The following is a 14,293-nucleotide window of genomic DNA, read 5'->3' as shown; positions in this document are numbered from 1 at the left end:
CACATGACACACATGTGATACAGACAAGTCTCGAATTAATTGGAATTTCTCTTGCCTGTTTATTGCCTAGTGATAAATCAGCATAGGCCAATAATTATAGGAAAACTATTGTAAGATTCGCAGTAGATTTAAGTAACTACAGTAGTCACACACACTAATGCACAGAAAAACAAACTTAACAACACAACACGCACGCAAGTAACGTAACCCACTATCCACTTTAAGATTAAGTTTAGTTCAAATAGATTTAAGGTTATTGTATTATGTGTCACTCCTTTGTAATCTTCTTTTTTGTTTTCTTTAATTTCTATTTTCATTTTATTCATTAGTGTCTTAATTATTGGCCTTCGCACAAATCATGTCAATTTAATATCATATCTGAAACGGTTACCTACGAGACAGGCTTTGCCTAGTGTAGGAACCAGCAAATCCTAATGATAATGCCTAAACGTACCTACATGACTGTCACTTAGTTGTAAGACCAGATAACTCAATTTCTGTTTAAGTTTTTTTGGTGTGTATTATTAATACTTTTTACTTTACTTTAGTATTGTATTGTGTTGTTGTAACTCTAAGGCTCCTTTCTTAACTAAAATATTATATTTTTCCCCTCACTAGCTCGGAAACACGTGTTTTGTCCTTCAATACCAGCGGGTAAAAACGCATTTTATCCACTAGTGGGTAAAGTAATTTGACCTTGAATAAAGTTAAATTAACTGCTTTAAAGTTGATAAGAGTAGGTGAATCTAGTAATAAAGATGATTTACCACCTGTAGAACTACTGGAAGCAGTGATAAACGCATTTTTTGCGTAGTAGTTTCCTCCCTACAGTGAGGGGAAAAGTTTTGTGTTTCACTCGGGTGCAAATGTATTTTACTTCTCGTGTGTTAAAAAACTCGCAAGTTCAGGATTCTATTCTCGAACCACTCGCTTCGCTCGTGGTTCAACTATAGAATCCTTTCACTTGCTCGTTTTTCAATTCCACACTCGGCGTTAAAATACAACTGTGTCCCCTTGTATAACAAATAACTATTATTATTATCTTCACAGAATAGAGAATGACAAGGAGTTGAATTTCATAACGTTTAGTTTAGTATAATATGATTTTCATCACTTTCATCATAAAATTATACATTATACACGTTTCTCTTTATTTATTTTAACTCTTAGGCTAGGGTATTTTATAATATGATTAAGTATAAAAGTAAAATACAAAACCACTTACAAAACAATACAAATTATATGAACACATTATAAAAAACCTAACCTAGGGTGCCGCCAGCAGCGGGGTAGGGCCCAAGCTGCCGGTGGTGGTGGCGGTTATCTCGTGAGCCAAGTATAGGTACTTACTGGACTTGTCCTTCTCGGCTTTCACGAGATTCTCATCATGGGGGATGGTTTTATTGTTACAATAATGTTGGACCTACTCGTGCACACGTTTTAGATATCCCTTTCAATATACTTCACCGTGTTTGTTGTGTTTACCTTCCTCGAACTTATCGTAAGTGAAAACATGTGTATCAAGATGGTATTAAGGGCTTAGTAATGTTAGTATCTTATGTAAGCAGGTAAGTATTTTCAGTCGGTTGTCTTTCCAACGTATTAAACTCGGTCAAATAACATAATAATATAGTATATTTAGGAATACATACCCCGGTAATATTAGCTACGCTGCCGTGTCATCTGCTATTTCAGTCAGTAAGTATCAGTAAAAGTCGTATTGACACTGTCTGAACTAGCATGACAAATACGATTGTTTCCGAGAAAATACAATGGAGAACTATTGCACTACATCTGTACTAAGAACTCGAAGGATAGAATGCACAGATTAGATATAATTTGCAGAGTTCGTTTTGCTGCACTTTCAACTATACTACGAGATACAGCAAATAGTCATGACTTGAACACTTAAATTACTTTGAACAGGAAAAAAATAATCATTTTCGTTCAAAGTCATTTTCGTTTTCTTGGAACCTAAAAGTTCTTTTCCCTCTTCATGAGTATGAATATGGCCAAGAAAATATGATATAACCCTGTTTCCATTAATTGATGTATCTGTACTTACATCAATTAGTCATGACCCCAGTACGGAACGCTAAAGGGGCCCATTGACTATCAGTGCACCAACCATAACGGTCTATCAGTTATGAACTGCCACTGTTTGCTCTTAACTGACGATAAACATACATATATTTACAATGCGAAACGGGTACCTAGCCAACGTTATAATCACATACGCTTCGTAAGCGTATCGTATGCATCGTAGCTAGCTGTCCCTTTCGCTCTTCTGTAGTAGCGCGACAGAGCCAGACTGCGTTTCGACCACCACGTAGTATAAACGATTATCATTTCGGCTAGGCCAGGCTGATAGTCAGCATGCCTCTTTAGTCCATTTGAATACAATTTTCTAAGAAGTAGAAGAGTAGAATATTGTTTACTTAGATATCTATGCCTGAAATTATTTAAAGCAATTTCAGAGTTATAAATATTTATAGTTATGAAATACAGCGAACTTAAAGGTTTGCGTCACAGAACTAAATCAAGATAGAAGGAAAATGCTCGGCGATTAACAGCGAAACCGAGCGTGTAACGTTTTGTGTCGAGCCTATGACGTCACGAGTGTACTTTAGTGATGGGAACGTTGTCGTCGCGTAACCCATTCGATCGATTGTGGAGGTTGCGTGCGAGATGCCCGCCGAAGTTAAAAATATCGGATGTTCATCTTCGTTGTGAAATGAAGTAAGTATATACCTGTATTCGTGTGATGACAAACAATTCACCAGTAGGTATATAATTTGCCTAAGGCCAGGAACAAAGATTTTAGTAGGTAGGTATTAATACTAGTTAATATTTCGTAATATTTTTAAGAAAATCGACCATGTACTCACTTCATTATCCTCATGTTATTTGTTACAACTTTTAGTAATATATAAATATAATTAACCATTAACACATTTTTAGAGTTATTTTTATTCATAATAAATATAGAGCGTATTATGTTTGTATTTGTTTTTTTGCCGACCACAAATTCAACGTTAATACCGTAACTGTAACCTATTTTAAAGTTAAATTTACTTTTCACTCGTACTTTATATGTATAGTTTCATAACAATATAAAAACATAATTATAATTTCCACTGCTTCGCAAAATCGATTTAAATCGAATAAGGAAATCGCAGCATACATGACGATATAGTTCCGTGGTGCACCACTATTCTTAAGTTCGACGTGAGTTCGACGGACAAAATAACAAATCTACCTTCACTTTGTCTCGACAGTTTGAATAGCCTATTTTTATATCGCTTGTTTTAAACGCACGCCAAGTCGGACTCGTCAAATTAAAGCCGCAATGGAAAACTAGTTTGACGGCCGTACGTCAGCTAATGTTTTGATGATAAAAATAGGAAAATCGTGTTTTTTATTTAATAAAAAATATTTTAGGACAAATGGTACTTACCGATGATAGGAAACACTTTGTTTAACACCCTTGCTTTTATTGGTGGTGTTTGAATAGTTAATTATCGAATACCGACCCATTTTGTATTTTTCACTGTATGTCACTCGCGGGCAGCGGTCGGGAGCAGACTGACTTGCGCGGCGAACAATGTTGCTCGCTATTTAACTTTTCCGCACGCGAAGTAGATACACTTTTTCCTTCTATCTTGATTTAGTTCTGTGGTTTGCGTATAGTAAACATTATTTTTGCTTTGTTTATATTATACGAGTAAGCTACTTATATGTAAACTAATGAGGTTTACGAGAGTATGACTTATGAAAAATTTATTGTTTGTGAAAAAAATCAGAATATTCCAACGCATAATTTTAAAATGAATACGAAATTTCGATGTATCGAAAAGTAAAAACGGGGTCTACTCCTGAGTTCTGGAAGCTATTGTTTTGTTTTTGAATATGGAACATTTTTTTACTCGATATAATAAAAGTTCAAATTAAATACGGCTACATATTTGCACCTTTTGGGGTCGAGACACTTGGACCGTGGGCCCGAGTGCTAAAATCTTATTTAAGGAAATTTCCCAACCCCTGGTTGACGCGTCCGGTGACCAGAGGGCTGGTAGCTACTTAGGCCAGCAATTAAGCTTGGCCATTCAAAAAGGCAACGCTGCCAGCCTACTGGGCATCATTACGGCCGACGAAGACCTGGAGAGCATTTTTTATTTGTAAATATACCTATTTTAAGTTATTGCTTGACCTTACACGAGTAAATTTTGTACTCAGTAAGGTTAGAAGCTCAAATCATCCTCATATTCCGTTAAAGAGCGATCGAACATGCGTCCAGCCGGTGTGTCGATCGTATTATCTGGCAACCTTAATTTCCTCGCATCGCATAGGTACGAGTGGATATTCATTTCCGCTCAGGAAATTAGAGTTCATGGTAAAATATATAGTTAAGTCTTAAATTTATTGCAGAAGCTTGCGCCAGACGGTCAACATTGCTTTGTTGACAATTTATTTCACAACGTTTTCGTTTTCAGTAAATCGTGTCGAAAAACGTGCCTAAACCTCGGCTTCGAGCTTTTTATTAGACGTACCAACTACAGAATTACTGGATAAAAATGATCGTTGAAACTCTTAAATGTCTGAAATGCCTTATTTTGTTTTACGAAGCATTTTCAGCGTTAACCGACAAACATTTTTTTCGTTTGTGTAAAATTATAGGTATCATTTATAAGGTGTCTTTCTTAGCTTATGCTATTTTAAAAGAGAACGTGACCTAATACAAGGACCAAATTGGAATCATACACATAAGAACATATATTATTAATAAAGATAAAACACATTTCAATATAACAGCAAACCAGATAGATGACTTCATCAAGGCAACCAAATAAGGATATTGAATACTTACTCGAAACTGCTGATATTTATATATAAAGTAAAATCCGTGAGGAAGGATGAGGTAGTTTTTCACAAACAATTTTGTGGGGCGCCCTTACACGGCTCAGATACCCAATGCTCATGTGGGATGGCTCCACAAACGATGGAGCACATGCTGTCCTGTCCAGCGTGCCCGTACACTGAGAAAAAATACAACCAGTTTTCATATTCGTTCAACAAGTTTTTTGGTTAAAATAGCGCCTACGTGCTCTTTGGTTCAAACAACAAGCTACTTGTCATTTGAATCGGCAATATATTTGAATCAACAAGTCGATTTTATAAAAACAACCTGACACATATTGTTTTAAACATACGTTTGGCTGATTCAAACGGATAAACCGCAACAAGTCGAACTTGTTAAATTCACAATGCAAATTTCTCTCAGTGTACGCCTGCTCTCAATAGGACCTCCGTGATGCGACAGACAGGGCGATAAATGTCGCTACCTTTTGGGCCCGCACAGTCTGAGACCATCGACACGAGAAGAAGACAAATCATTTTTCATATTATTCGTGTTACAAAAATATCGAAGCATATTTACCTAAGTGATTGGTATTTACCGTATTTATACCAATCTCTTAATAGGTATGCCTTGGCTATGCACTCTGGGCAAATCAGTATTAAGACTTTGGTCAATAAATAATCATTAATTGAATGTTGGTCTTGGACAAATACATTGCTGGTTCTGAGAAAAAATGTTTTCTATTTCCTCACATTTGAAGTAAATATTACTTCAAATGTGAGGAAATATTGTGCGTTTACGTCTACCCACCTTTATGTCGAGTTTATTTATTAGGTCCTTGTGGTAATAAATTATATTTCTAGGAATGATGTTGGAATTAGCTTTTGAACATATTATAAATGAAATGAATATTAATTACCTACTTGCTATTAATTAATTAATTGCTTGTAAACCATCACTAAAAACAGTAAATTGCGACGAATAGTCTGAAACAATATTCCATTTATTTGAGCATTTACTCGAGCTAGCGAAAAGGGGAATATTGAGTGTTGCGAGGGTTTCAAGTTAGGAAGGATTAATATAATAAATTTTGCCACCGAGTGAAACAAAACATTTGTGACCACATCAAAACAAGGAAAATAATAAACATGAAACGAAATCAAATCCATCAATTTATTAACATTTCATGATTCCAAACTCTTGATAAAATGCAACTTTCTCATAAAATTTTTCAATAATCAAGAGAGAAATTATCAACTGGTGCGGTGAAAATTTTTTTAGTCCCGTGGAAACCAGGAACCTACTAGTACGCAAAAAATAACTGATAAACTAAGTAAATGTAAAAGCCTCCACAGACTACTTCTACGCGTGTTTAATTAAAAGTAAAAAGGTAAAATACTCAGTAAATACTCGTACTACATGATTATTTCAGTTAAAATGCGGCTTAAGTAGAAGACTGCTTATATACAATATGTCACAGTAATACGATATGAGTAAGATACCTGTCTGTCAGTGACAAAAGTGAGATATTTCTTCAGATAAACCCCACTTTAAATAAACATAAGCCCGACTTTTCATAATCTCTTTATAGTTATTGATCAAAATGGGCTGTTATTAGTTAACCTATTTATCCATTTGTGCTCAAGCTTTTTACCGTAGCTATTTACCAAGTAAAAATACGTAAGCTCAAATAGACAAATAAGCAAATATAACACCTATATAAAAGACGTGTCAGTGCCGTCAATAAAACTCGTAAACCCTTTTCATCAATCTTGCTGCGAAACAAAATTTAAATTATGATCATGTTATCGTTTACCGCGCGATTATGGCCACCTTGGGACCTTTACCTAAATCTACAGCGCTGTCAGGGTACCTCGGGTAGCGGGTACCCCTATTAACGCGCCAAATTGTGCCTGCCTTAAATGGCATGTGTCCAAGTTTATCTGATTCTGTTAAAAATTGGTTAACTGCCTTTTAAGCGGTGTACGGAATTGTATGTTTTGAAAAAGGGTTTGTATTGGACATGTGTTAGAATATTTTGAGGATGCTGGACATGGGTTGGCTTTTGCTGTGTATAATTACACATAGGTACGTAATAAAAAATATATGCAAAAGTATGTAAGTAGCTCTGCTATGTCTGTTTGTTACATTTTCACGTTTAACCTTGTGCCTACTTTTGTCCTACCCACAGGACATAAATAGACATAATACGATCAACGGAATGTAAGAAAAAATATAACCTAATGACGGCATAATTATTTCACGCGGTGAACACAGCGATAATATCACTGTCATTTTTATACATTCGGTAATCGTATACGCTTGACGCTAAATACGTATAAATCGCATAAACTGCGCAATTTAGATCTAATTTAGTCTTTATTAAATTTATCTTAAATAAATATACTTAATTATAAATATTATAGGACATTATTACACAGATTGACTGAGTCCCACGGTAAGCCCAAGAAGGCTTGTGTTGTGGGTACTCAGACAACGATATATATATAATATAAAATTATACAGATACTTATACGGAACAAATATCTGTGCTCATCACACAAATAAATGCCCTTACCGGGATTCGAACCCGGGACCGCTGCTTAGCAGGCAGGGTCACTACGCGCTAGGCCAGACCGGTCGTAATTAATAATATATCGTATCTACTTATACGGCCGCCTATACGGGAGATCCATTTGTGGGCATATTTTTATAAGTTAAAGTACCTAATGTAATAAGACAATGGAAACGGATTATATCGCGTACCTAAAATGAATTTACAATTCATCCCGACGTTTCGAACACTTTACAGCATTCGTGGTCAACGGGTGACTGAACGGGTCATCATAATCCTCCTTGCGTTATCCCGGCACTTGCCACGGCTCATGGGAGCCTGGGGTCCGCTTTGACAACTAATCCCAAGATTTGGCGTAGGCGAAAGGCGCTGCCATCTGACCTTCCAACCCGAAGGGTAACTAGACCTTATTGGAATTAGTCCGGTTTCCTCACGATGTTTTCCTTCACCGAAAAGCGACTGGCAAATATCAAATAACATTTCGCACATAAGTTCCGAAAAACTCATTGGTGCGAGCCGGGGTTCGCACTCGCGACCTCCGGAACGAAAGTCGCACGCACTTACCGCTAGGCTACTGGAGCGCTTACCTTAACACTTAAGGGTGACTGAACGGGTGACGAGATGAATTGTAAATTCATTTTAGGTACGCGATATAATCCATTTCCATAGTTTTATTTCATGAGTAACTATCGCGGTAACCGAAGACCTAATGTAAGTTATTTTTATTGTGAATACTATTTCAGTTGAAAAAACTCATCGAGCTACTTTTAGTTGGCAAAAAAACATAAAATATAAACACAAAACATATTTATTAAACTTTACAAATACATAAACATATAAAAACAAATGCATATTGTTTTTGGAACTTTATCCGCATCTATTTTTAATACCTTGACTGTGTACCTAAACGATAAGTTCTTATCCAACCTACACTTTGTACTCAAACGATAACCCGTCGGTATATCATAATAAAGACAAAACATTAATTTAACGCCACAATGGCCTTTACAATACATTAAAATTTGCATAAACGTTACATCGTACCTAGAGCTAGTACAAGGTACGAGGGTGGGAAAATAATATAAAGTTGTAAGCACGTGTCGAGCAAACACAAACACGGCAACACAATACCCTATATACTATGTTCGTAACGGCTTACCTGAATACCTCTTTTAGGTAATTCAAATTAGAAATAAATAACTAGGTATGTCCATATAAAATAATGTATGTATCATGTACATATCATTAAAATCCTCTTTACAATCCAATTTCATAAGATCGAGAATACACAAGGGTTCTTTTGTTGTAAATCGAACATTAATCCTTACTCAAACCGTTTTTATTGATGACAAAAGATAATAAAAGATTCAGGGTGAGCAGGTGTGAGCCGTATAAAGCAAAGTAGATAAATAATGGAAATATGTGGTGCGATTCAAAGGATATAACTGACGGTCCAGCCGACAATTTTCATTTAAATTCTACCAATGATTTCCCTACGAAACGGTCTAGAGGTACAATGCCACAGCTTAGCAAACTAAGCGCAGAATACTTGTGTGATCTGGCGGTATATAAAACCGCTCTATGGATATTTATTTTCAAACGAGCTTTCCCGCTTAAATCTGACGTTTCCCCAGTCAGGTTGTTTTCTTCAGTGCTCAGCGGGACTCCCGAGAGAGTAAACGTATCCGATTCGGATAGATTTTTGGAACATTATTTGAAATTTAAATTTAAATTTCGGTTTTGTTTTATTTTACACGATACAATGGTCACAGGTAGAGTTTTGAAAGCCGACATGTAGTATTGTATGTGAATATGTATGAAGTTAAGGAACTGAAAAAAGTTTAAGACTGTGAAAATAGTGGGTTAGTGATTCAAAAATGATAGGACGCCTGAAGTCGACGTTTTTGTTTATTTTCTTGCATTGTTTTGGAGGTAAGTGAGACTTCGTGAACAATGATTTATTATAAAGCTGTAGTTTTAATACTGGAAGTTTCTGTTGTCTTTACTAGTTATATTTAATAAGTTAATTATAATTAAAATATGAAGTATATTTTTTTCTTTAATAATTATGTGTAGGATGAGTAGGAGTGATCTATTATACGTTTTTACAAATTAGTATTTCTAGCGAAATAATTTTAAATTGAGGAGGTAACCAAAACAGTTAATAATGAAAATACCAATTATATTACGAAACTGAATGCCTTTATATTTATATAGACATTAAATTTATTTTGTAGGTATTCAATTACGTTCTTCTTAAAAAAAGTAATTTAGAATATAATTATTTGTTACGCTGTTAAGCCCCTTAATAAAATAGAAACTTTTTCCAATTAACTTGTTCCTTTAAAAACGCTTCTGATCCTATCTCGAAAACTTCACAGTTAACTACGTAATGGCCGGAAACAAAAAGTCTGACTGTGCGGAGTTCCTTTTCTTATCGTGTCACAGTCGAACTAATTACAATACTACTACTCGACTTTATACCGACTAGGATATTATTAATTTGCAATCAAGACGTTTTCCGCACTACCTAGTTAGGAACGTGCTTATAAAATTCAATGAGTAATAAAATTTTTGAAAAATGGTTTAGTGCTCATCATTTAATACTTAAAATTTATATTATTATATAGTGGAAACTGGATAAGTGGAACCTGGGTAAGTGGAAAACCTCTTTAAGTGGACCCAAGTTCTCCGTCCCAGTCCCTCAGAACCGAATTACCTCTATAAGTGGAATTTTGGGACATCTATAAGCGGAATACATATTAGGACTGTATACATATTAGGAACTCTTAATTTAAATTAGAAAAGTCTTAGGTACGTAGTATTTATAAGTAAAATCATTTACGCTGTAAAAGTAAAAGCTCATAAATTCCTAAATCGCCCAAAAACATTTTTATAGCCTGGTATCGGTCTGTTGGGCAAATCATTAATTTCATTAGAGCTCTATAAAAATTGTAATTATATTCTACTTATTGGTGTAGGATAGTTTAGCTTAATAACACTCAGTCGTCCTCCAGTGGTGCCGTCATAGACAAGTTTGGGCATTTAATAAACAGGGGGTTTTAACAAATCACTCTTTTACATTGTTGCCCTACTAATTAGAATTACCCACTTTTAGTCTTTATCACATAAGTAGTTTAATTTTCGTTATGCTTCACATTACTTATTATTATTATTTATTTATTTATTTTAAGTCGTAGGCTAGGCTATTTATAATACTAAATTACTTACAAAACAAGAAAAAAAAAAACATATTATAAAAAACCTAACCTAGGGTGCCGCCCGCAGCGGGGCAGGGCCCAGGCTGCCGGTGGTTAGGGCTGCAGAGAGGAACCGTCGGACTATCCGCGCTGCGTCCAAGATCACCGCCTTATTTTTATTTAATTATTACAATCTAAGGTAACATAAATAGTATAACTATACAGTGCTCCACAAAATTGCGGTAAGTTTGACTGTGGAGTCGAGAAATCAATTAATACTTCTATGGTCTATAACGGGAAAGTCACCGTCGCCCGCCGTTTAGTAAATAACACAAAATAATTGATTTATTATAAAACATAATCCTGCCAATGAGTGCGCCACTGTTCGGATGGCCGAATCTAACGGCTCCCACACACTACACAGATACTTACGATAATATGTTATTTAAATATATAAAAACGTCAAAACGTTCGCTCTGTTCTTTTAACTACTAGACTTTGTTTTGGTGTGGATTGTGTAAGTATAGTGTTATTTTATTCAAAAACATTTTGCAGCGTAATACTTATATAATATGCAGTTAGAATTTCAAGTTAAAATTTTCATCTGTCGATATATTTCAAAGCCCACATACTCGTATATTTTACGATAAAATATAGAATATCTGCGCAGTCTATTAGTTCAATGAATTTTACAGGTTATCACTACCTCTATTAATCTGCCACTGAAAACCTCAGACTCCTCATAGGTATGTTTTTTATACCACGTCGGTGGCAAACATGTATACGGTCCGCCTGATGGAAAGCGGTCACCGTAACCTATAGACGCCTGCAACTCACCTATATTTACTAAAGAACTTTCAATATGGGATCACCCCCGAAAGCGCAACAAAAATAGCTTTCCCATACATGTCAAAGATCAGACAGCCAAAGTGTATTAAGACGCTACGGGAGCGAAAATGCTAAAATTGAAAGGAGTCCCCCTTTCAATTAGGGAATTTCAGTTAAATATACTAGTGTTATTAACTAGGTTTATCGAAAAAAAAAATGTCCATTAAGAACAACTCAGTTAAAATATATTGCGAAAAAATCTTTAAAATCGAGGTTCCGCTCTCGACTGTTTCCTCCTTCAAAACTTATTTAAACGGAACGAAATGTGAGAATCGGAATAACAATGAAATAATCTGTGTCGGATCTTTTAGATTTTTTGGCTAATTGTTACCGATCTTGAGTATCCTTTTAGTACACCTTTTTTGAGCCATATTGAAAGAGGCAGTTTTTAGAAATATTTGATTGGGTCTAGCGTCTTATAAAATAAAAATAGTAAAAAAAAACAAAACGGTCAGACACAGACAAAAATAATAATAGTCAGTGTTGAAAAAAACATTGCTCTATCTTCAAAAACCAGGGAGGAAATAGTCGAGAGCGTTTGTATGGAGAATTGACCTGTATCGTATCGTCTTAAGTGGTTTTCAATGGCTGGTTTAACGCTGGTTTAGCTGGCTGGATTGAAAGATACGCGCAAAGATCCGTGGATCTTACCGTATCTGCGTAGTGTGCGAGAGGCTTTAAGTAAACGGTCACAAATGAGCCGACAGCGCCGGGACTTAATCACGTCAGGCTGACGTTGACAAGAATTTTAATTTCTTATTCTTGGACGTCCTCAAAAAACTTCGGGTGATGAAGTTAATAAAGAATAATTATGGACACTTTTTGTAATGGATGTAATTTGAACATCAAGTGTCAAGGGAATATTAGAAAAGTAACACGTGTTAGTCACGTAGTAGTTAGGTTTTTATAAAATTCTATTAATAAGAGCATGACATGAAAGAAGGATTCCGAAGAAACGGCCTTAGCGAGGATTGATTTTCATTTTTAACAATCAATCGGCTATTGCCACTCTTGTTAATTTAACGTTTCAGACTACGTGCTTGTTTTTGTAGTTGTCAATATTTTATATTTCATTTTATCATTCATAAAAGCATAAAATTCAATACCTGATTTAAAATGCTTGAAATATTTCTGATAATCATTTCCTGGAATCAGTATAATCTTAAGGTGGAGTGGACCAGTGACAAAATTTAATTATCTTTTCGTATCCACCTCTTTTAGTTATTATAAAATGTTGGTATTTAGGAATGTGTCAAATGAAAGAAAAAAAAAACATATTATTAATCAAAATGGTGCCTTGCGTTTTGCATCTGAGCCTTTTTTTTTTAAACAATAATTCTTATGTTACTGTTCTTACGTTGCTGATATCGAGGCGGGGTGAATACTTAACTCCGGCAGACTTATTTTTGTAGAGTTACTTGAAGAGTAAACTTTGCTCCAATAATCCCGCAACCACAGAAGAATTAAAGGAGAATGTTCGTAAAGAAATCTAATCAATATCTCCGCAACTTTGTCAATTTATTTATTTAATAACGAAAGTCTTTCAAAATTTACAAGCAAGACTGGAAGAATGACGCAAACCGCCACGGAAGACTCTCGGAGGTCTTGATGATTTACCCCCTTATTCATAAACGTTCACTAAAGTTATCAAGCCGATAAAGTTTGTTTGTCCCTTTCTATCACACCAGTAGGTCGGAAAGAGACCAACGAACTTTATCAGCTTGATAACTTTAGTGAACGTTTATGAATAAGGGGGTTAGTGTTTAAATATTACATACCTATGTAATGAATGTGAAAAAGTAAGCAGTATATACATATACCTATGTGTTAACTGTTATTTCTTGGATATACATAAACGGACTTAGGTATTTACCTAGTGAAGTAGACGGATGTAACGCGATATGACCTATAATTTAATACTGTTTTCTTACTAAGGTACAATTCATCAATTATTTTTTTACTTGGTACCAATGTAGTCTACTGTATATAAATTAAAAACTGAGATATATATTTTATACCATACCATACACCATAACCGACCAAATCCACTTGTGACGCAGCCGGGAATCAAACTGGGTCTTCAACTTTTTTGATTTGAAACTCAATTTTTATCGCATAACATTTTGTTAAAAATCAAAGAATAACTATGTAGAAAAACATGGTACAATTTGTAATTGTGAAACGAATCTGTTGAGTAAATTATTCATAAATATTAATTATAAATACCTAATACTTATTTACCTAAACACTTCCACAGGGTATTTATATATATTTTTATTGTTGAACCAATCTACTACGTCAAATATTTATAAATAAAAAACCGGCCAAGAGCGTGTCGGGCCACGCTCAGTGTAGGGTTCCGTAGTTTTTCGTATTTTTCTCAAAAACTACTGAACCTATCAAGTTCAAAACAATTTTCCTAGAAAGTCTTTATAAAGTTCTACTTTTGTGATTTTTTTCATATTTTTTAAACATATGGTTCAAAAGTTAGAGGGGGGGACGCACTTTTTTTCCTTTAGGAGCGATTATTTCCGAAGATATTAATATTATCAAAAAACGATCTTAGTAAACCCTTATTCATTTTTAAATACCTATCCAACAATATATCACACGTTGGGGTTGAAATGAAAAAAAAAATCAGCCCCCACTTTACATGTAGGGGGGATACCCTAATAAAACATTTTTTTCCATTTTTTATTTTTGCACTTTGTTGGCGTGATTGATATACATATTGGTATCAAATTTCAGCTTTCTAGTGCTTACGGTTACTGA

General features: G+C 34.9%; 1 protein-coding gene across 2 annotated transcripts in view; it reads left to right on the top strand.

The window, feature by feature from the left end:
- The window catches only part of LOC125242313, a 120,642-nt gene that overhangs the window by 17,370 nt on the left and 88,979 nt on the right, over window positions 1-14,293 (top strand). The window contains exon 1 of one of the 2 annotated variants that reach the window (XM_048151081.1): window positions 9,109-9,365. The exons of the other annotated variant lie outside the window; for it this stretch is intronic. Within the exon in view, the coding sequence (XP_048007038.1) occupies window positions 9,311-9,365 (55 nt within the window). The 5' untranslated portion in view covers window positions 9,109-9,310. Of the gene's footprint in view, window positions 1-9,108; window positions 9,366-14,293 lie in introns of those variants that run through there. 2 annotated transcript variants of the gene reach the window in all.

The sequence above is a fragment of the Leguminivora glycinivorella genome, chromosome 2 (genome assembly GCF_023078275.1).
Source record: "Leguminivora glycinivorella isolate SPB_JAAS2020 chromosome 2, LegGlyc_1.1, whole genome shotgun sequence".
Classification (NCBI taxonomy): Eukaryota; Metazoa; Arthropoda; class Insecta; order Lepidoptera; family Tortricidae; genus Leguminivora; species Leguminivora glycinivorella.
Note: the sequence above shows the minus strand (reverse complement) of the source record. Positions and strands in the feature narration are given on the sequence as shown.